The 23123-nt window shown below is 47.7% G+C and overlaps 1 protein-coding gene across 11 annotated transcripts in view; it reads left to right on the top strand.

Annotated features, from left to right (window-relative positions):
* The window catches only part of Marf1 (meiosis regulator and mRNA stability factor 1), a 37835-nt gene extending 16885 nt beyond the window's left edge, over nt 1-20950 (top strand). For 6 of the 11 annotated variants that reach the window (XM_046438971.2, XM_058577237.1, XM_058577354.1 and 3 more), the window contains exons 13-27: nt 734-814; nt 2523-2759; nt 2882-3001; nt 3687-3862; nt 5057-5298; nt 6019-6161; nt 6328-6461; nt 7441-7643; nt 8423-8650; nt 11900-12130; nt 13380-13592; nt 15828-15888; nt 15971-16096; nt 16980-17150; nt 18368-20950. In XM_046438971.2, coding sequence (XP_046294927.1) covers nt 734-814; nt 2523-2759; nt 2882-3001; nt 3687-3862; nt 5057-5298; nt 6019-6161; nt 6328-6461; nt 7441-7643; nt 8423-8650; nt 11900-12130; nt 13380-13592; nt 15828-15888; nt 15971-16096; nt 16980-17150; nt 18368-18618 — 2617 coding nt within the window. In that variant the 3' untranslated portion in view covers nt 18619-20950. The remainder of the gene's footprint in view (nt 1-733; nt 815-2522; nt 2760-2881; nt 3002-3686; nt 3863-5056; nt 5299-6018; nt 6162-6327; nt 6462-7440; nt 7644-8422; nt 8651-11899; nt 12131-13379; nt 13593-15827; nt 15889-15970; nt 16097-16979; nt 17151-18367) is intronic. The other 5 variants (XM_058577275.1, XM_058577286.1, XM_058577303.1 and 2 more) reach the window with 2 other exon arrangements.
* Nucleotides 20951-23123: the final 2173 nt, after the last annotated feature.

Raw genomic sequence — 23123 nt, forward strand, 5'->3', positions numbered from 1 at the left:
TTCTAATGTTTGATTCTCCTTTGACTGTCCGTGTTTTAAAACAGGAAGCTCTCCAGAGTGTCTGTTTGGATCTTTTAACTTGTATTTCACCATTATTTTAAGTTATTTGTTTTCCTTAGAATAAAAATAGTTCTCATTTGAAGAAAATTTGGAAAGTTCAGAAACAAAAGCAACAGGAGAGAGAGTCCTATAATCCTGTGGCTCTAAGCCAGTCACACTTAACATTTGAGCATTTTCCAATCACAGTTAATGTTTGGGCATTTGGGATTTTTGTTGTTGTTTTTAACTTCCCTTTGAGTGGTTTGATCTATTTATTTTTGTACCTTTTGATTTTTAAACAATAGTTGAGATACTATTGTATTGAGTTATGTTATATTCACATATATAGGAATTCTGATCCTGTGTATATAATGTATAAACACCATGGCAGGAGATAATTCAAGCTCTGAATCAGCAGCCAGGTGCTTGTCCTACTGTGAGCAGTCTGTCTTTCTGCTCCATAGGTGGGAAAAGCCTGATAAAAACCCTAGGGTATAATTCAATCTCTCATTGGCTTATCCCTGAAATTTTTTCTTTAGGTTTTTCTAGAAAATGAACCAACATATCAAAACTGGTAAAATTACTTTGCATACACTATACATTGTGTTAATTTTATGAACTTTTTTTTTAAAATATGCTTTGTAATGTAGAAGACGTGGTATACTTTCTAATTAATTAAAATTTTGTCTTACAGTGCAGAAACCATAGCTATTCTTCAGGATGCTCCGGCCTGTTGTTTGCCTCTTTTTAAATTTACAGATATCTATGAAAAAAAGTAAGTTGGTTATTGTTTACCTACCCAGTCAGTACTGACGGGTGACTTGCATGCAGAAACCATGGTAGCAATTCAGGGAACTGCCCGCCTCTTGGAGGAAAGGAAACAGTGTTGTTCTGATTTAAATTTTGAATTTAACATTCATTTTAAAAACTTATTTTTATCAAAATTAGTCTTTAATCCCCAAACCCTATTCTTTTTTTTTTCCCTAATCTAGTCCTTTTAGGTTTTTTTAAAATTAGTTTTATTCTCAGCAGCAGATAAGACAGAGGTGGGGGTGTTGTTCCAAGGATGTGTGGAGAGAGCACTGCAGGGAATGCAGGGGTCTGAGGCTACATGTGGTCTGAGGGTGAAGTGGAGATTGCTGGTGGCTGCAGAGCCATCACTGTGGAGTCCTGTGGGTGACATCTGGGAGGGAAGGGGCAAGAGTCTAGAGGACGAAATAGAAGGTGCAGCTGTGGCTAACCTGGCTGTTTTCCTCATGGAGGAGCTGGGACCACATGGGGCACCTGTTCTGGGAGAGGGGCGCTGGTAGAGGGCAGTCAGTGCAGATGGGATGGTAGGGCACTGGGAAGGAAGCACTGGATAGACGGGTAGCGTGGTTAGTGTGGTTGAACTCACCTCCAGCCAAGCCCCGCCGTGCTTAATCACCTAGTGCTCACATCAGCCCTGGGGGGTACACATTGGCATCACTCCACAGGTGAGAACACCAAGGCCTGGGTTAGGTTTATGTCTTGCAAGGGTCACGTGATGTCAGCTTAGCTCTGTCTGCCTCCAGAGCCTGGACCCAAGTATGCAAGTTGCAAGTTAGAGGGTGACTGAGTTGTCCAGTCTCAGAGAATATAGGCATGTAGTTGGGGCACAGGAGAGTGACAGTCTCTGGAAAGGAGCATGCTTGTGACGGCAGAGAGCAGGTGGTGGCAAGAGGTATCAGGGATTTGGAAGTGAGGAGGGCCACGTTGAGAGAGGTCATGTTCGATAACTTTCCTTCTGACAGATAAGGCAAGGGTGTTTACACAAACTAGGCAGGCATAGTGGAGAGGCTACCAAATGATATGGTCCTTGTGCTGGGCACTGAGCCAGAGAGGAATGACTCCAAGGATACCAGGCATCACTCGGTTGGTAGTAAATAAATTCACAGTGATAATATAGGTAGACTTTTTTTTTTTTGGTACCAGGGATTGAACCCTGGTACAAAAGGTTAAGTGTGGCTCTTAAACTCCAAGCCACATCCCCAGCATCCCCAACCTTTTTTATTTTTTATTTTGAGACAGGGTCTCTAAGTTGTTCAGGGCTTCACTAAGCTGCCTAAACTAACCTTGAACTTGGGATCCTCCTGCCTCAGCCTCACAAACCACTGGGATTATAGGCTTGTGCCTCCATACCCAGCTAAGTTGATCTTTGATGAGAGGAAGAAGCAAATTATTTTTAACCCCTGCTGTCCTGGAGATTGAACCCAGGGGCAGTCTACCACTGAGCTGCATCCTTAGCCCCTTCTCTTCTTTATTTTGGATGGTGTCTCACTGAATTGCCAACGTGAGCCTGGAACCTGGCAGTCCTCTTGCCTTGGCCTCGCAGTAGCTGGCATTGCAGGCGTGCCACTGCCTGGCCAGGAAACACTCTTGGTTATAGTCCTTTGTTTAAATGGGACAGGTGTTTCTGTACAAAGAGCAACATTCTAAGTTAGCATCTCTCTCGTTTTTTTTAGGTTTGGACACAAGCTGAATGTGTCAGATTTATATAAGTTAACGGACATAGTCGCAATCCGTGAACAAGGAAACGGGCGGCTGGTGTGTCTCTTACCCAGCAGTCAGGCCCGCCAGAGCCCCCTGGGGTCTTCCCAGTCACATGATGGCTCCTCCACGAATTGCAGCCCAATTATATTTGAAGAATTAGAGTACCATGAGCCTGTCTGCCGACAGCATTGTTCAAATAAAGACTTCAGGTATGCACATGTTTCCCTTAAATAATCCTTTTATATGAGACTGTGGAACTTCTCAAGTTAATTACCCTGTGAATGTTTTAGAACTACAAGGATTCTTAACTGTTTTGTTTTCTCTTCTGCAGTGAACATGAATTTGATCCAGACTCCTATAGGATTCCTTTTGTGATTCTCTCTCTGAAGACGTTTGCACCCCAGGTCCACAGTCTTCTCCAGACCCATGAGGGCACCGTGCCTTTATTAAGGTGAACTGCGTCATCCCGCTGTGGGTGTGATGCCTGAGCTCTCTGTGTCAAAGAAAGTCTGGCCTTTCTGACCACACCACACACTGTGGAGTACTTTGCCCTAATGTTTTTAGCCTTTCAGTTGAATTGTATCTGAAGTGGGATCTACTCACTCAGTATTTCAGCAACAAAATTTGTGGTTGTGCTGACGTTTACAAACAAACAGGACAGTTTATTCTCTGGAGGAAAGAGAAGTATGTAAGTGCAGTAATAGAAATCTGCACAGTGGCTAGGAAAGTGCACACATCCTCAACTACTTGGAAATTTTAAGACCTGAAAGAGAAAGGTGATCTTCAGGAGTCCATTCAACCACTGCATAGAGGGCTTACTACAAAAGCCATTGCAGGACCCAGCAGCCCTGATGCCCCTGCTGCTGAAGCAGAGTAACTGACCAGGAACTCTGGAGCCTTAGAGCTAAGACCTGCTCCTGGAAAACTGCCCAGGAACTTCCAGTACCATCAGAATGCATCATGAGGCCAGTGTCACCACAGTTGCCTCCTTGGGACCTAACTTTAGCATTCAAATCCAGACGTGGGGTTTTAAACAGAAGTTACTTAGTGACCGACAACTTAACCTGAAGCCTCCTATTTAGAGGGTGCTTTGCTTTTCTGTTATTTTATTTCACCCTCTTCCCCTCCCACTTCAGCTTTCCAGATTGCTATGCTGCAGAGTTTGGTGACCTAGAAGTAGTGCAGGAGAATGAAGGGGGCGTCCCCTTGGAGCACTTCATCACCTGCATCCCAGGTGTGAACATCGCCACTGCGCAGAACGGCGTCAAGGTGGTGAAGTGGATCCACAACAAGCCCCCACCTCCGAACACCGGTAGGTGTCCACGACCCCAACTCATAGACCCTAGCCTTTTAAAAACAGGCTCAGGTGTTTGAGGAAAATATCTCTTGATGTGGGTTTATCTTTGAAACTCATTTTGGTTGACGTTTCTTTCTTTGATAAAGGTGAAAATGACTTTGAACAACAAGGACTTAGGACCTCGATTTGGGCAAGTTTTTGAATTATGGGCATGCCCTGTGTTGCTACTGTCAAATGCCACTACCTGTGGGTGGCACTTTAAATTGTCCCTTCATGTGTATGTGCACTTCCTTCTTTATGGCCACCAACATGTCCTCCCTTCTCCTCCCACTTCCCCCAGCCAACAGGGGACAAGGCAGGTCAGTCAGGGAATTCTGCCCAGGCGGGCAGCTCTTGGAGGAGAAGGTGTGTGCCGCAGTCCCTTACTGAGTCCCTTCTCTTCCCCCTAGTCTGAAGCTTGCTCAGGGCTGTGGACTATCTGCCTCTCCTTTCTCTTTCCTATGCTGTGAGTCCACAGCTTCTTCCACCTTCCTATAAAGATTTCCATAGAAGAATTATTATTTTTATAATGTTTTTAGTTTTCAATGGACTTTTATTTTACTTATTTAGCAGTGCTGAGAATCGAACCTAGTGCCTTACACATGCTAGACAAATGCTCTACCACTGAGCTACAACCCCAGCCCTGTGGTTTTTTTTTTTTTTTTTTTTTAAATTAAAAACTTTTTCACTCAAGGTAGTATGACCTGTTCCTTACTCAGTTTTATGTCTTGATAGTTTTGTAACATTACTGCTTTCCATGGTTTTTTGGTTAACATTTTCAGCTCCACTCTGTTAGTTACCACCCTCTTTGGGGGCTCCTTACCGAGTGTTATGACATTGTGGGAAAGTGTGTTCCACATGACCAAGGTACAAATGGGTCTTTGAAATGCACCCTGTGTGTGAACTGGAAAATTTCTCTGCTTTCACTTCTACTGTAAATAACCTTAGTGAACTGTGCTTTACTCCGGCTACTAAACTTTATGAGAATTAGTAGAAAAGGTTTGCCAGCCTTAAATCAGCTGGACTCGCCAGATGGCTGTGTGGGACTGCGGACAGAAGCAGGCGTGAAGTGGTTCTTCGGGTTCCTCCGCCTGCTCATGGTTGAACTCATGCTGGAAACTGGAAAGTTCATTACCTTCTTTTCAACTGATGAAATGCATCCTGCCTCAGGCATGTCATTTCTTTCTCTAGACCCGTGGCTTCTGCGTTCAAAAAGTCCCGTGGGGAACCCGCAGCTGATCCAGTTCAGTAGAGAAGTGATCGACCTGCTGAAGAGCCAGCCATCCTGCGTCATCCCCATGAGTAGCTTCATCCCGTCCTACCACCATCACTTTGCAAAGCAGTGCCGGGTGTCCGACTACGGCTACGCCAAGCTGATCGAGCTGTTGGAGGCCGTGCCTCATGTGCTGCAGGTAAAAGTGCTCAGGGGTCGTTTGCAGACAGGAATGTTCCCTCATGGATTTGGCTACTCCAGGCAAAGAAACAATATAGATAGTAAGCTGATGTCTAAAAAAATCAATTCTGATCAAAATAGCCTGTAAAAGTGTTGTCCAAAGTGCAGGAAGCATACACCAGCTGGCTCCTCAGGTGTTAAGGACCGTGGACACCTTCCCTCTAGTTTCTGTAGACTGACGCCATCCCTACAGAGTTCTCTCCACCGTTGTTCACTGCTGCAAGGGAGCTGCTGTGGACATCCCAGTACTTATCTGTGGGTGCCTCTGTGAAAGTCGAGGGCTTAGCCTTTCTTGTGAGTGAGTTGGAGACTGGTTATGGGGCGGGAGCGAGGCATTGCACCCTGTGAAGACTTTGCCCATTAACTTACAGCGTCAGAGTAGTTTCCCATTTTTAAAAATGACTTGAAAAGCTTTTGCTGTCTTTTAAAGTCAAAATTAGCTGTTCAGATTGACAATATACTTTTCATTCTGTGCTCCTGACTTTGGGATGTGCAGAACCAACACAGTCCAAGGCAGGCGGTTTTCTTGTGACTGTTGATGCTTTGTTGATTACTTGAGTGTTTCACATGGTGGACATTATATATGAAGGGAGTTACTCTCTGAGGGTAGCGGCAGGAATGTGCAGCAATGAAGCCAGTATCTCCTGTGATGTAAGTAATCGAAATATTTGATTTGCAGATTCTTGGAATGGGCTCCAAACGTTTGCTGACCCTCACCCACAGGGCTCAAGTGAAGCGCTTTACTCAGGATTTACTAAAACTCCTCAAATCCCAGGCCAGCAAGCAGGTCATTGTGAGAGAATTCTCGCAGGCTTATCATTGGTGAGTTGAGGAGAAGTAAAAATTGAAGGCAAACATTTCAAATTACTTTTTCTTCCCCCAGAGTCTAAGTGGTTATCTAGCTTTCCTATTAATCACTCTTGGAAAACTTGTAGTTACTGTCATGATGATTTTACTCATTCTTTACCATTTCTGGTGTTGTACCTAGGTGTTTCTCAAAGAACTGGGATGTTACTGAATATGGTGTTTGTGAGTTGATTGATATCGTATCAGAGATTCCAGACACAACCATCTGCTTGTCCCAACAAGATCAAGATATGGTGATTTGTATCCCCAAAAGAGGTACATGGCTCACATTCCCTGAACACACTATCCTTCTCAGTAGGGATTTTAAAGTGGAATCATTTAGGTTTCCCCTCTCTTTCATGGTTCCTGAGGATTCCATGGAAAGTGCAGTTTGAAAATTGCCATGTACCTGGCTGTCCTCGTGTTCCTCAAAGTAGGTTCTTGTCACAAGGGAAAGCACACTGGTTTGTTGTTTTTTTTTTTTTTGGAATTCACTCCAAGGGGAAAAAGAGTGTAGCTGACACTTTCTTAAAATGCAACCCTCTCCCAGCTGTGGCTGTATAAGCTGCAGTGACCCAGTTCAGGGTCTGTCACGCAGCTGTTGCTTGTGTCTTCTTAACTCTGAGCACTTTACCATGCACAGCTGAGCAGAGAAGAAAACTTGAGTGTTATGTTTTGTCTCCTCAATTTGGATGATTCCAGTTGAGGTCTGGGAGGTGGGATAGTTAAATCTACATATCATCACGCTCTCCCACTGTTACGGATCCGTGATGCTTAAACTGGGCTTCTGCAGAACACTGATGTCCATGAATTCTAGAGCTGAGTAATGTCAGTCTTTCTCCAATTCTAATTTAAAAATTAGTAGAAATAGCCAGGCACAGTGGCATATGCCTATAGTCCCAGCCATTTGGAAGGCTCTAGATTACCTTTTTATGCAGAGATCTGTTGGAGTATCATGTTCGCACAGGGTGGAGGAGGCAGTGACATGCCCAGAGGCAACGCTGTTTCTACTGTCAGGTGCATACGCTTGTATTCATGGCAGACCATAATAGTGTCATGCCTTCCCAGTGTTCTGCCCTTGAACTCATGTGAGAACCACTGGCAAAGAGGAAAGAGTCCATGTATTTAAGTTGTGTGTGTTTGGAAGGCAAAGATGTCTGTCTTGTAGACTCAAAATAGGACTTACTGCAGCGTGGGTGTTAAACCCAAATGGATACAAAAAGACTGTGACCTACATTTTGTTTTGTTTTTAAAGAACGTACTCAGGATGAAATAGAAAGGACAAAACAGTTCTCCAAGGATGTTGTTGATTTGCTGCGTCACCAGCCCCACTTTCGGATGCCCTTCAATAAGTTTATTCCTTCCTACCACCACCACTTTGGCCGGCAGTGCAAGCTCGCATACTATGGGTTTACCAAACTACTTGAACTTTTTGAAGCCATACCTGATATTTTGCAAGTGAGTGAAGACATTCTATTTTCCTGAACAGTGTATAGGGAATTGTTTTTTTATTTTCAGGATCTATTTTCCTGGGAAGTGAGGATTTATGAAACAGTATGACAATCTGAAATATTCCCATCAGATAAGCTGTATTGTCGGCTCACTGGTATTTTTGGTTAATGTGGTTTTCTTCTTAATAAAGAATTATGTTTCAAACTCTCTAGGATAATTATTGAGAAAAGGATCAGGTAATTTGGTTTCTTAGGCTGGATATTCTCTCATGAGCTCCATCCAAAACCCCGTGATGGGGGCTGGGGATATGGCTCAGTTGACAGAGTGCTTTCCTCGCATGCACAAGGCCCTGGGTTCAGTCCCCAGCACTGTGTGTGTGCACGTGCGCACACACACACACACCAAAAAAAAAAAAAAACTGTGCTGGCGGTGGGGTAAGCGTAGGAAATGACAGCGATGCTAAGCTGCGGAGTTGATTTCTGTGGTTGATTTTATTAATACTGTTGGACTCCTAAAGTGCTTTTAAAAATTTTATTTTCATAAAATGTACATGACAGAATCCACTTTCATAACCTTGTTTTGGTATACATTTTAGTACTAAGTACATTCCTCTTGTGAACCAACTTCCGGAATTTTTTCATATTGCAAAACCGAGCCTCTGTCCCCCTTAAACAACACTAACATTCTTTTTAATTCCTAATTGTATATATTTTTTGTGCCGTTTAGTTTCAGAATTTTACTTTGTTCAGTCTTCTTCCTCTTCTCTTCCCTATTTGTTTCCCAAGGTATTAGAATGTGGAGAAGAAAAAATCCTTACTTTGACAGAAGTAGAACGATTCAAAGCTCTAGCTGCCCAGTTTGTAAAACTTCTGCGGTCCCAGAAAGATAACTGCCTTATGATGACAGATCTGCTTACAGAATATGCCAAGACTTTTGGTTACACGTTTCGTCTCCAAGACTATGACGTCAGTTCAATTTCAGCTCTGACGCAGAAACTCTGCCATGTTGTAAAGGTAAAGAGGGGATTCTTCATGGAATAGCCCTTGTGGCATAGTCCTCATTGGCATGTTTAGCGTTTGCGTTTTTACCTTGTACCATTTGCTGTTGCTACACAGTTGTTTTGTGTGTTATTAGTACCTTATTAGGCTTGCCACTGTAGGTTTCTGGTCTTCCTTTTATGTGTTTATTAATGGCCTTGTCAAGGTAGTTCCTCTTTGAGTTGATGGGGTCACTTTTTATCCCATGGTGTGCATTCTCAGCAAGGCAGACCTAAAGTTGAATCCTTCCAGACAGATTTTTGTCTCCAAGGTTTATGGGAAGCTATAATCATGTATCTCTTCTCTCCTCTAAATCCCCACTCATTTGGGAGTAGATCTGGGCAAGCCGAGGCTCAGAATTGCCTTCACTGCTGCTGCAATTATATCACAGGGCAACTTCCTCCCCTTGCCTGCCCTGAACTGCCCCTCCCAGGTCGAGGCAGAGCAGCTGTGCAGTTTCCAGGCCACCTCCAGCACAGGACCAGGAAAGTCACCACCAGGGGGAAGAACTGGGAAGGAACCAGGAAGTAGGGGCACCCCAGGCACAGGTCCAGGAGGGGTCTGGTTGCATTCAGTGAGTTGGAGGAGGTAGACCAGCACAGGAGTGGGAAGGAGTGACCAGAGGGCAGGACACAGTGGGAGAGCGGATGTGGCAGAGCCAAGGAAGAGGAATAGTCAGCAGTGTCCCGTGCTTCTGGTGTTGCTGGGGAAGGCAGTGACAGTGTCGCTGAGATGTGGGGACAGAAGCCACATTGAGCAGGTTGAGGAATGAGGAGGGGAGGCCATGGCGGTGGTCTCCACACTTCCTGGTGGTGGCTTGTGAAGGAGGAGGCAGGGAGGAGCAGCTGGGACTGTGGAATGGTGAGGCCAGCTGAGGGCGGGCTGGCTTTTGATTGGGGGTTTTGAGTCTTGAGCATGTTTGAGAGCCGCTCAGCAGGATTCACTTGAGAGGAGAAGATGAATACCAGGGCAAGAGAGAAAGGTCCACCGGGTGGCATCCTCAGCAGGAAGGATGGCTCTGACCTTCATAATTGACGAGACGGAGGAGTGACGGGGGTGCTGATGTAAGTGCACATTTGTTGTCAGGGAAAGGATGGCATTTTCCCATCCCATGGCTACTGTCTAATCAAGTGGAAGGTACGATGAGTGCTTAGCAGCGGAGGAGAGACCAGCTCGTGATGGAAAGGTGTGCAAAAGGCCTGAGACGTGGAGAGGGAGGGCGGCATGACCCTGAGGTCAGGTGGGGCCTGGGAGTGCTGCGAGTTCCCTGGAGTTGGACTCTAGACTGACTGCGGAGACGAGCATGGGGTGCAGTCGCCTGGGTGTAGGCCCAGGGGTGCTCAGCAGACCATTGACAGGAATGTGGATGAAGGAATGGGCTGCAGTGCCAAGGTGGCTGGGAGAGGAAGGTGAGGAAAGGACAAGGACATGACACAGGAGGTTCCGGGAGTCGGTGGGGAGGTTGAGGAGAGGTGCTGAAGGCAGAACAGTAGGACCTGCTGGGGCCCGCCCGTCGTTGGTGCCCTGGAGGGCTCTGGAGGGCTGAATGGCCTTGGGGATGGGTCTGCAGTAGAATTGGGTACCGAAGGTGGCCCTGGAGATGAGAAAGTTAAGGGCTGGAAGGCCCTGGTGTGGGCCCAGGGTGCTCAATGGCCTGCACAGTGGGAGGTGTAGGCTCAGCTGGCTAGGGAGACTCCAAGCCGTGGCTGCAGACTCATGAACGAGGTCAGCTGGTGGGAAGGGTGCAGCCCTGCTGCCCACCGTCACCTGTAGACAGCTGCTGGGGGTACTGCATCACAGACTCCCCAAGTGGCCTGAGATCTTCAGATGAGCCTGTGAGTGTGTTCTGAACCTTGGTGCTTTCCAAAGCTCCTGTGCTGATTCTCATGCATACACGAGAATCAAGACAGAATCTAAATAGCTTCAAAGGAGCAGGGTTGGGTGTGGTTTGGTTTCTTAAAAGGCAGCAGTGATATAATGGTGCAGGCACCCAAGAAGATGACTCCCAGGCCCTTGAATTTGTATCTGCAGATTGATTCTGTCCTATCTCTGAGCAGACAGTCTGTTCGGTTCCATACCGTGGAATGGGAGTCTCCTGTTCAGCTCTGAGTGCACCCAGAACCAGACTGAGATGCACGGTTGTGAGGCTGGCTCCTCACTGCCACCCACCTCTCTCTGCCCTTCAGACTCCAAAGTCCCAGAGTGGACTATCTTCTTATTACTTGTCCCTCATTGTGGGCATGGAGTTCTTTGACACTTACAGGGAAGCCAAGTACATGGAGACCAGCTGTAAGAGTAAATGCTGCTCAGCCTTAAGGGTGCCTAAGCAGCGGGACCTTCACGTGAACACTGACTGCTCTGCTTACAGTAAAGGCCTGTGGGCAGACTCACCCCCACCCAGGGCCTGCTCATCTCAGACTCCAGGTGCCTGTTTCTGTACATGGCGTTTTGTTTTGTTTAAGTATTTTTTTAGTTGTTGATGGACCTTTATTTACTTATTTATTTATTTATATGTGGTGCTGAGAATCTAACCCAGTGCCTCACACATGCTGGGCAAGCGCTGTGCCACTGAGCCACCACCCCAGCCCTCTGCACTCGTTTTGGTCTCCAAATGATAATGGGTATCTTTTCCACAAAGTTTTCCTCCCAATGCACTTCATCACTTTAACCTTTCTTTTTCTTGAAAATCTAAAATAATTGAGTAATAGACACGTGAGATGAAAATGCCAGCTTTTCAATTAGAACTGACTAGAAAAACAGCTTGCCTTGTGGTCAGAGGGGCCCTCTGCCACTCCTCGGTCTAACTTACTCCTCCCACCTCTCCTGTGAGCATAGCAATCCTTTACCCACAAGCCTGAGCCAAGGCTGTTAGCTGCAGTCTTGCCATGGGGACAGGGGAGTGGGAGGAAAGGCGGGAGGGAGTAGGGTGGATGGACACCAGCTTCTCTGTTATCACTCTGAGAGAAATGGTGGTGTATGTGCAAGGTTTTGGTTAGGGACCAGCAGAGAGGAAGAGAGTAACTTCTGCTGTGCTCTCATCCACAGAGTTGGACTGATATCCCAAAGAGGCTCAAGCAAACCTACTCACTTTATTTTAGTTTGAGAGAAAAAAAAAAAAGTTTGTTCCTCTGTTGCTTTCATTAACCAAAATGGAATCAGCTGAACTGGGTAATTCAGCTAGGTCATGTCTCCTAAGTTCAAGTCTGGTTCTTGGTTTTTCCCCAGGTTGCTGATATGGAATCTGGCAAACAGATTCAGCTGATCAACCGAAAGTCTCTGCGGTCCCTCACTGCCCAGTTGCTGGTGTTGTTGATGTCTTGGGAAGGAACCACCTCTCTTTCTGTCGATGAGCTCAAGAGACATTATGAAACTACCCACAGTACTCCTCTCAACCCCTGTGAATATGGATTCATGACCTTGACCGAACTTCTGAAGAGTTTGCCTTACTTAGTTGAGGTATGTGTGTGAGTGGTTTTGAGAGCTAATGATCTGCATCTTTCTGGATGATCTGTTGGTCTAGATTAATGCAGTGCATAGAGTAGAAAGGGACTCCAGAGATCTTAAAGACTGATGCTCATTTTATACATGAACACACTGAGGCCTGGGGGGGGGGGCAAGGAACCCTGCTGGGGGGGGAGGGGTAAAGTCAGTGCAAAGGCCCTGCACTCCCGGTGTTTTCCCCAGTTGGATCTTGCTGGTGCTGCCTTCCTGAGTCAGGTGGCATGTGTCAGAGTGTCAGGGGCTTAGCAGTGGAGGTAAGGGTTAGAAAGAAGGTTGGCTGGGCAGCCTTCCAGCAGTGGCACTTCAGGGTTGAAAGAATTTTAAGATAATATTTTATTTAGTCAATTTTATTCTCTGTAGAATTTTGAGACAGTATTTTATCTAGTTGGGCAACAAATACAAAAACCTAGATGTGGTCAGAGGGGCCCTCTGCCACTCCTCGAGCAAGTAGGTGAGATCCTAGGAAAAAAAATCATCCAGTTCAACTCTAAAGGAAGTTAAAAATCGGGCTAATCACTATAAAAGAGACTATAAAGATCCTTCAACTTTCACCACTGAATAAGGTGCCAAGCTCTGTTAATTGTGTATTCTACCAACATTGGTTCTGGATAACACTAATGATGCTTCAGGACACAGACTTTGATGACCAGTTAAGTTTGGGAAGTATCCCTTCTCTTGGAGATTCCAGTGCATATTGAAGATTCTGAAAAGGTTTATGATTTTTTTAAAAAATCTGCAACTCAATAGGAGAGAAATGGTTTTGTGTGTATGCGCACGCTGCTTCTTGTCTTTGTTACGTTTTTAAAGAACGCTGACACCCTCCTGCATCCCCATTTCTTGTAAAGCCAACATGGAAGGTGAGGCTTAGTGCTTCCGCCCCGCAGCCTGTGCAGCGCCCTCCGAGGCTGCGCCCCTCCTCGTGGCCTCTTGGTTGGAGACTGCAGTTCCTGGGCTTCCCTCCCCACTCGCTCGCTTGCTCTTCTGGGCCTGTCCTGTTGGACGTGCAGAAAGCTGAGTTCAGGCTCCAGCCTCCTCCTAGAGGAGCTCCTGGAATGACTCCCCACGGCCACCCCCTGCTCCTTTGCAGATTATTGCCCATCTTTCAAATTGACTTTTTTTTTTATTCTCACTTGGAGTCTTCAACCCCAGGGGACAGAGCCAGTCGCTCGTGAAGTTTCTAATCCTGTCTTTTCTTTTGGACCAGGTTTTTACTAATGATAAGACAGAAGAGTGTGTGAAGCTCACAAGTCTCTATTTGTTTGCAAAGAATGTGCGGTCTTTACTTCACACTTACCACTACCAGCAGATTTTCCTTCATGAATTCTCCATGGCCTATACCAAGTATGTTGGAGAAACACTGCAGCCCAAGGCATATGGCTACAATAGTGTGGAGGAGCTCTTGGGAGCGATCCCACAGGTAGGTGTCTTCTCGGTTTCTTGGAGAGCCTCTTCCTGAGGAGCCACAGGTGTAACTGAACCCAGGGCCCTGGGTTCAGTCCTCAGCATCTTGAAACGGTTGTCTCAAAACATCCTGTTAGTGTGAGATTAGTGATGCAGTGTTTTTCATTGATTCTTCAAACCTTAAAGCTCCTGTGTGCCAGGTAAGTAGCCCCAGATCCTCCCCTTGGAAAGTGCTGGTAATGGGTGTAGATGCCTGGCAGGCAAGGAGTTGGTGTAGGCACTGCAGCGACAGCCTTGAGCAGAGGGCCTGTGCCCCAGGTGCCCAAGGAGGGACATGGCGGCACCCACTTGCTGGATATGGGGGTCCCAGGGCAGCAATACCAAGGATATGAGCCAGTTACTATGTGAGGAGGAGGGGAGAGGGCAGTCCAGACGGGTAGCACCAGCTGATGGAGCAACAAGCAGCAGCACAAGATGCCAGGACACTAACACCACGTTGGAGGGCTGGGAGCAGCCCAGTGGTAGTGCTCATTGGCCTAGCATGGGCAGGGCCCTGGGTTCAGTCCTCAGCTCTGCAACAAATAGAAATGGAACAAACCTGTGCCGGGGTCTGCCCGTGAAGTAAAGCTCAGCTTGGAGGGTTTTGCTCCTCTAGGTAAGGAGCTGGATTGCATGGGGGCTAGGAGGAGCCAGGCTGTGTTCAGAAAGCAGCTCAGTGGCTACTGTCAGTGGTGGGATTGAGTGGAACAGTACCGTAGGAGGGAGTTGGCCATCACAGAGGTCCTGGGAACTGCTAGACAAAGGTGAGTCAGGGTGAAAATGCAGGTTGAGCATCCCTAATCGGAAAACCTAAAATCCAAAATACTCCAAAATTCCAAGCAAAATTGAGTGCCAACATGAGGCTGCAAGTGGAAAATCCCACACCTGACCTCACGTGACAGGTGACACATTAAAAATATTATATAAAATAATTTCTGGAGCCAGGCATAGCGGCACATGCCTGTGATCCCAGCAAATCAGGAGGCTAAGGCAAGGGGATATCAAGTCAAGCCAGGGCAATTTAGACTCTCAAAGTAAAACAAAAAGGGCTGGGGCTGTAGCTCAGTGGTAGAGTGCTTGCCTAGCATGCTGAGGGCCCTGGATTCAATCCTCAGTGATGCAGAGAAACAAAAACAGAAAAATCCTTTAGGCTATGGGTATAAAGCATATAGAAACATAAATAAATTTGTTTTACTTAAAATTTTTTATTGGTGCACTATAATTTTACATAATAGTGGAACTCCTTATGCCATATTCATGTGTGCACATAGTTTATTAGTACCATTCTTCAGTAGCACCCTCTCCCTCTTCTCCCCTCCTCCTCCTCCTCCTTGATCTGCTTACTCTACCGATCTCTCTTCTGTTATTATTTCAGTTAATACACTATAATTAAATATGTAAATAGAATCCACTGTGGTATATTTATACAAGGACATGGCATAATTGGTAGATTTTGTTCCCAGTCCTTCCCATACCCTCCCTCCCTTGCCATCCCCTTTCTCTACTCTGTTGGTCTCCCTTCTACATAAGCAAACTGTATGCTTAGCTTCAAGTCCCATCCCCAAGATGCCTCGTTATGTACACACAGATATTGCAAAATCCAAAGCCCTTCTGGTCTCAGACATTTCAGATAAGGGACACTCAGCCTGTAAGGAAGCAGAGGAAGTAGTAAAGACAGATGAAGACTGCTTAGGAGCCGAGACCAGGGACTTGGTGCAATCACACATGGGCCTGCAGCCAAGGGTCCCACCCCCACCCCGAGCTGACCAAGGAGGTGAACAGCACCATTAGGTGGGGTACTTTGCTTTAGGATTAGGATCAGAAACTTAGCTTAAAGGTTCTGGGAAAATCTTTATTTATTTATTTTTTATTGTGTTTAGTTTTTTGAAAAAATGGTAAGAGCTCTCATGTGAGACCTTTCTTAATCTCTGTGCCCAAACTGGTGTTTGAAAGGCATTCTTTTCAAGAGTCATAAAGAATATTTTTAAAGCTGACTTGATTTTCTGACTGCTCCACTTTTTCTCAAGGGGCATGTCTGTTTCTTTCTGTTGCTTTAGAAGCTAAAGAAAGTTTATAAAAATAGTTCTGGGCATTAATTTGGTTTCTCAGTTCTAGAATGTTAAAAGCAGGCACAAGAGGCCCACCCTTCCTGAATGCTAGGGCGTGTTCCCTCCTTTTCCACTGCTTAACCAGGAGTATGTCTTGTGTGCAGGTGGTCTGGATAAAAGGACATGGTCATAAGAGAATTGTAGTGTTAAAAAATGACATGAAAAGTAAGTAAGCACCCGTCCCCTGCCCTACGCAATCGTGGTTCTCTCACTGACCTTTCTCTGACGGGTGCTCCTTGTCCTCTAGGCCGGCTCAGTTCACTCAGTCTCTCCCCTGCCAATCCTGAACATCAGTCTGCAGACAGTGAGCGAATCCTGGAGGTGCCTGAACTGTGCGCAGCCTCGGAAACCCGGCTTGGAGCAAGTAGCACTGGTACGAGAGGAAAGGTGGATAAAACAGAGCTGTGGGGTCTAGGAGAAGGTGCAGGTGGGCGGAGTGGAGGAGGGGCAGCAGCTGCCATCCCATTAAGTAGCCACTCGTTCTCCAGAGCAGTCTTGGTGTTGCTGACAGACAGCCTGCATTCCATAGCTTTGGCACCCCCATGATAATTGTCCCCGTTCAGGTGTTTAAGTTATACTGATGTTTGCTAAAATGAAAAGTCGAGACTATCGGGATAGAGGGAAAGAGCTCCACTGGGATACAGCAGGGACAGTAAGGGGTCAGAGCTGAGGAGCAAAGTGGGGGTCAGCACATTTACTAAGAGGAGACATTGAGGCTGGGACCCTTGCTGAGCTGCCTAGCGGGATTCCTTCCCTGGGGCTTGGGCCTGTTTTGACAGTGACGGAGTGTCACTGAACTCTGCTCACAGGGAAGCTGGGTTGCACAGCTCCTCACAGGGCCAGACACCTGGCTGCAAGTCATCTGCTAACGTCCCCGCCTCTCTTCAGCAAGGAGTCACCTCCCTTCTCCAGAGAAGAGCTGAAATTGCAGGTGGAATTAGCCAGGAAGTGACGGGAGCAGGCCCAGGTCTTCTGAGTCTGAGCTTGTGCTCATGTCCGTCCTCGGAAGCTACTTCAAAACTCTTTTTCCCAGTGGGGCCTCTTGAGGGGCCAGTGTTCCTAAGAGCACAACTCTCCAGGAGGTGACTGGCTGTGGCATTTCATTTACCAAGGGTCTTACTGCTGATGGCTTTTTTTAAAAAAGTTGATTGAGTACTTGAGCGCTTCCTAACTTGCTTCGTCTTAAGGCTCAGCAACCCTCACGCACAGACTGGGCATTGGCCTGTGGTACACCACCACCTGCTCTCTCTCTACAGGGCCTGGTCAGACGGAGCAAGAGCTTCTCCGCCTGGCCAGCAGCTCCCCTGTCGACCTCCTGTGTGCACCTGTCCCGTCTTGCCTGCCGTCCCCTCAGCTGAGACCAGATCCTGTCATCCTGCAGTCTGCTGACCTCATTCAGTTTGAGGAACACCCTCAAGAGCCTTCTGGTAGGTCATAGTGTGTCTGGGCTGCGTTTCAGAAGCAGAACCACGATGCCCGTCTGTGAAATGGCTGATGAAGACGGGGAGAGGCTACCACTTCAGGTGTAACAGTACCTGGCTACTTGGAACTTGCTTTCTTTGTTGGGGTTTCCCCAGAATAGGCCTCATACCCCAAAGCTGCTCAGGGAACATGAAGCTAGGGAACAGAGGTGGGCTGGAGGGGTGATGTCTCTGGCTGTGGAAGCCCCCGTGGAGGAGGATGGCAGGTCCCATCAGGGAACCTCCAGGCTTTTCAGAGGTTCAGCTACTTGAGCACACCTTGCACCAGCTGCCTGCGTTGCCTGTGGCTGGGACCCAGGGGGTGCTGGGGCTTTTGTTTTTTGGTACCAGGGCCTGAACTCACTCGACCACTGAGCCACATCCCCAGCCCTCTTTTGTATTTTATTTAGAGGCAGAGTCTCACTGAGTTGCTTAGCACCTCGGAGTTGCTGAGGATGGCTTTCAACTAGAGATCCTCCTGTCTCAGCCTCCAGAGACACTGGGATTACAGGAGGGCACCACTGCCCAGCCAGTGCTGGGGCTTTTTGAGGTGTGAAGAAGCGAGGCATCTGCTTGCTTCCGCCCTGGAGTCTGTCCAGCAACCTGAGGATAGAGGGGAAGCTGACCTGGTCGGGTCCTGACTGACAGCCGGCCTCACGATGTGCAGTGGGGTTCTGCCTTGTGCCAGCCTGTGCTGGGAGCTGACGGTCACTGCTGACCCTTAACAGACACTCAGGGAGCCACTGCTCCCACTTCACAGCTTAGGTGACCTGTGGCCCAACTAGAAATGCAGCTGGACACAGGCTACTTGGCCAGGACACTGTAGAGCCAGGATTGAACCAAGGCCTCCTCAGTGTCACCAGGCTCAGAGTTCCCGTGTGGCTGATGGGTCCTTACTCCCCTGACAGAGAGAATGGATAGGCAGGGGCATCCTAGCAGGAAATCGTGGCCCATCAAGGTGCAGCCAAAACCGACGTCTCTAACACTTGGTGGTCCACGAGGAGGGGAGGGCAGTTAGACACGTTTGAGTGTGCAACATGTAGCTAATATGTAAATTATGGCCTAGGTGTGACATTTGGTGGATTAGTTTTTAAATACCTTTTGAGAAAATACAAGCCAGAAACTGAAAACCAATACTTCTGTGTGTCCTAGAATTAAAAGTGGTTTTTTGTGTGTGTTTATAGAAATTATGAATTTAAGCCAAGAAGAAAGCATTGAAATTCCAGTACCAGGAAGGAAGGAAATGAAGGAAATGCTGCCCTGTTACTCCAGCCCCTCCTGCGTCCCAGCCGCTGCCCCAGAGCCGCCTCGCCCCTCAGGAGCCCCGGAGCCACCACTCAGCAAGGACCCTGTGGAAAGCCCCGCCAAAAAGCAACCCAAAAACAGAGTGAAATTGGCAGCCAACTTCTCCTTCGCACCTGTAACCAAGCTTTAATTCCCACTGTGAACATAGAGTTAGGATGGGGAAAAACTGTCTGATTCTGCACACAAAAATGGGCTCAAAAAACAGCCTTTTATGTTTTAATGAAACCCCCCAGAAGCCACTTAACTGCTTCTTTAGAAGTATTCCATGATATTTTTGTCCTTTTAAATTGAACACAGCTTTCAGCTGAAGTTTCTCTCTTTTTTTTTTCCCCTCAATTATTTGAAAGAACTTCTGGCATTTGTTAAAGAATCTTTAATATATTTTCCCAAATTTTTCTCAACTATTAGGCAACACAGTGTGTTGCGGAAGAAGTAAGCAGTGGGAACCCAACTAGCAGGAAGTGGTCTTGCTTCCATTGAGCCGCTTCAAGGGTGTGACCCCACAGTAGCATACAGAGCCGCCGTCCTCGCTCCCCGAGGTCCCTGACAGTGTCAGCCCAGTGTGTGTTGTGTCTGTGAAGCAAATTCTGTGCGGAGCCTGCGCATGCACACGCGGAAGGAGGGTGGGCAGGGCGTTGAGCTGCGTTCTCAGGTTAGACTCTGAAGGTTCCTGGCTTCCATGTGACTTGTAAGCGTGCCCAGTTTTTATTTAACTATGTCTGTAGTTGACAAATATGGCTTCATCACAAATTTTTTAAAATGTTTCCAATGTAGGATTCCCTTTAGGAGCTTTCTAGAAAGTTGAGGTGCTTTAAGCTTCCCTTCTATTTTAAGTTCCAGTTTGGCGTGGATCAGGTGAAGGGTAAGGAGATGGTCTTGGCGTCATGAGTTGAGGTCAGCGTTTGAATTACAGCACACATTACTGTGTGTCGAGAGGCAGTGTTGGAAAGAGTCTGATTTTCTAAAATATGCATCAGATGCATAAATTATAAATCAGAGCTGAGTGGTGAGGTACTTTAACAGGAAAGGGATCAATACTATTTCCACTAGGAAGAGACAGTAATTCGATCTGTACATGTGAAGGCCAAGGTTGATCAACTTAACCTTGTTTTTGTAATTTTAAAGCTGGTGTTGGTAGCTGGGAAGCTGTACATGTGGAGAGGTGTGTGTCTACGTGTTAACTCAGCCTCTTTTAAGTGTCTGTTTTTACTCTTGTCACTTCTCGCCGTTGGAAGCATGTTTGGGTTTTTTTGTGGTGTCTGATGTTGGCATTTGAGAAAAGCCAGCCTTCGGGGGCACTGCCTGTGGAATGGCCTTCCTCTCCAGTGCCTGAGGTCTCTGCTCATGGGTGACCTCTCACCCCTGCTGGAGAAACCTGACATTTACAATGGATTGTATTTGTTGGGCAAAAAGGGCGGATTCATTCATAGAGCAGAAAGAACCTGTTTGGCAAGTGGCAAGGTCTTCCACTAGTTAGTTGGTTTCTTTTGGGGAAATGTTTATATTTTGTAATTTCTAGAAAGCCAGAAAAATGGGCTCTGATGTCATAGCCAGCATTTTGATAAAATGCCACAAAATAAGGGCTATCGAGAGATTTTTACTAGTTGGATTTTTGTTCCCCAAATCTTTTAAATGAAGCCACTGGTGCCTGGTTCTCGGCACAGGGCCCCAGTCGAGATGGAACAACGCTGGGAAACCTTCTGCGTGCTGTGGCAGTCTGCACGTTCTCCCGAAGGCCTTTCCTCTGCAGGCATAGTGTTACAGGAAGTACAGGGCAAAACGCAGCTTTTTATAAAACGCTTTAAACCATGTAATAAAGCGGGTGTCTAGAACATCAGCGCCTTACTCTGAGACTTCATAAGGCTGAGTTTGCACACTTGGGCTTCAGTTTTGCTAGCATGTAAAGAACTGTGGACTTCAAAAACGTAAGAGGTATCATTACAAGTCACGTGGAAATGTCTCAAGGAGCAGGTTCTTTGGGCAGCAGAGAAAGAAGGTCTGCGCTGTCGTGTGAATGTGTCTTTGCGCCATTTGCTGGGATTGCCGGTTAGTCTGGGACACTCTTGTGACTAACAATTGCTGTTTAAAGATGTGCGCTACAGGGGCACGGGCCCTGTCCTGACGTGCTCCACAGCGGCCAGTTCAACTGCTGTCTATTTTTTTATCCAGAGGCTTAATTAAGTGAATGACAAAATGATGTATGCACATTGAGACGAAGTTCTTTATTTCTAGGTGGCAAGATGTACCGGCTTAGAGTTATCTGTTTTAAAAAAAAAAAAAAAGACAGAAGTTATCACCAAGACCCCCTTCCCCATCTTGCACTGTTGGTTTTGGATCGGGCGTGGGGGAGGAAATGTTTTTCTTAACTGTCTACTTTGTTTGAACACTTTTTTTGTGGTTCAAGTGCTATTTTGTGTGTTGGGACCAAACAGTTGTCAATAAACTTTACAAGCAAGCATCCAGCCTGGGGTTTCCGAGTGAGTGCTTCGTCTCTCTGTGGGAGGGATGATGATCCTAAGTCTGACTTCTTCATCTCGACTTCCCCGACTTCTCACCCCTCCTGAGCATCAGGTCAGTGTGGGATGGAGAGCCCCCGAGGCTGGTGTGACGTTTGAACTTTTCCAGTTTTGGTTCCAGTTTTATATCAGGATGGAGAAACCCGACAGCCACACAGACCTTCCAGCTAGAACACTGGGGCAGTTCCTAGGCTCTCGCTCCCAGAAGGACGTCCACCTTCTGACTGCCTCAGCTTTTGGTCACTGCTGAACCTGCCGTGGGAATCAGCCAGTTGGGAAGAGGCTTCTTCCTCAGATTCAGCAGGACAGCCTGCGTCCCCCTGCCGCCCCCACCCCTGGTGATACTATGGAAGGACCTGGGGGAGGCTTGAGTAAATTACTTCTTGATAAGGTGCGATTTCTTTTTAAGTTCAATACTGAAATCTCCTGAAGACCGTCGGCAGTCTTTCCCACTACCACCCCTGAGACCATCCCTTCCCTCCACCCGAGGCAGTTCATGTAAGGCCTCTTCCCCTTGCACCTCTAGATGCTGGATTTGAGCACAGAGGGACCCCCCACCCCTGCCACCCACCTCTCCTGCCCTCTCAAGAGTTTCTAGAGCTGCAGCTGTGTAGATGGGGACTGCAGGGCCCTTGCCTTTTGTGGGTTAGAGCCCCTGCATCTGCGTGTCAGCCAGACGTGAACTCGGGAAGGAAACGTCGGGGAGGAAGCTCCTGTTCTGCTTCCGTGCAGGGGGTGCTGGTGAGGTATTGCTCGTGGGCTCCGAGGCCTGAGCCCTGCAGCACACCCCGCTCTCCTCTCTGACCTGGCCTCCTCTCAGCCTCCTGGCTGTGCATTGCCTTCCTGCTGGGGAGCCTCCTGCTGCTGCCCCTGGGCCCAAGTCCAGGCAGTGGCTAAGAGTTGGCCTGTTTTGAATCTCCACTTACCTCTTCCACGCCTCCCTCCCCACCTTCAAATGAGGCCAACAGGAACACTTCAGAGAGTCCTTTCCCGTCGTGAATGAGCTACTAGAAGTGAAGCACCCGAAGGACCACAGGACCTGTGACCCGTGCCCATCTGTACCCCTGGTGCTCCCCGGGCACTCGGGTCTGAGCACACACCTAGTTTTCTCAGGGAGATTCCTCTGAGCTGCTGTTCTCTCCGCGGACCAGGCAAGTTCGCCCGCTTCTCAGCGCCAGCCCTGTCGAGCGCCACTCTCTGGAGTCTCCGAGACTGCCCTTGTCTTTAATAGCACATGAGAAGCAGTAACGCTCCCAGTGTGCCACGGAATATGTCTTCTTGTTCCCCTTGACCAGGCCAGGAGGTTGGCGAGGGTCGGAACGGTCTGGTTTTTATTCACTTGCCTCTCCCCAGGACCTGGGGTCTGGCTCACAGTACTAACAGGCCATGTTAGTTTTCTGCAGCTACGTGACAAATCACCACCAGTGTGTGGCTACTGTCTCGTGGTTGGTGTGGGTCCGGGGCCAGGCACAGCTTAACTGCCGTCAGGATGCCGCGAGCTGGTTTCTCATCTGGAGGCTTGACTGGGACAGAACGCTCCGTACTCCTTGAGGGGTCGACCAGATTCACTTTCTTGAGGCTCTGTGTGGCTCTGGGCTCCAGCTCTTTGCTGGCCTCTGCCGGAGGCCATCCACAGTTCCCGCAGCATGGACATCCTCAGAATGGCCGCTTGATTCACCAGGCCAGTGAGGAGAGCCTCCCCGCGGCGGCATAAAGCAACCTCGTCAGGGTGGTGACTTCTTCTGTCTTTGCCATGTCCCACTAGCTAGAAGAAAATCCCACATCCTGCCTCACAGACAGTCCTTAAGCATTTGAGGAATGAGCAACTGGCTGAATTTACAGGCCCAAGACTTCCAATCCAGGTCCAGGAATGGGGCAGAAGGGTCCCGGCTACACCCAGGCTGACAGCCAAGATGCAAAGCTGCAGGGCTCTGGATCAGCCGCTTTCTGCCCCATACAGGTTTACAGAGGGAGAAGGAGACAAGGAGGTTAAGCCTTGGCCCAAGTCCAGGTTCAGTTGAGCTCCCTCTGGGTGCCAGGCATGAGCCAGATGTGGGACCCGGATGAGCAAGGTGGGCCCAGCTGTACAGTTCTGGTTCCCTGATGGCAGCTGCACACC

Source organism: Marmota monax, unplaced genomic scaffold (assembly GCF_021218885.2).
Source record: "Marmota monax isolate L192 unplaced genomic scaffold, Marmota_monax_Labrador192_F-V1.1 WCK01_AAM20220418_F8-fsc00035, whole genome shotgun sequence".
NCBI classification, from domain to species: Eukaryota; Metazoa; Chordata; class Mammalia; order Rodentia; family Sciuridae; genus Marmota; species Marmota monax.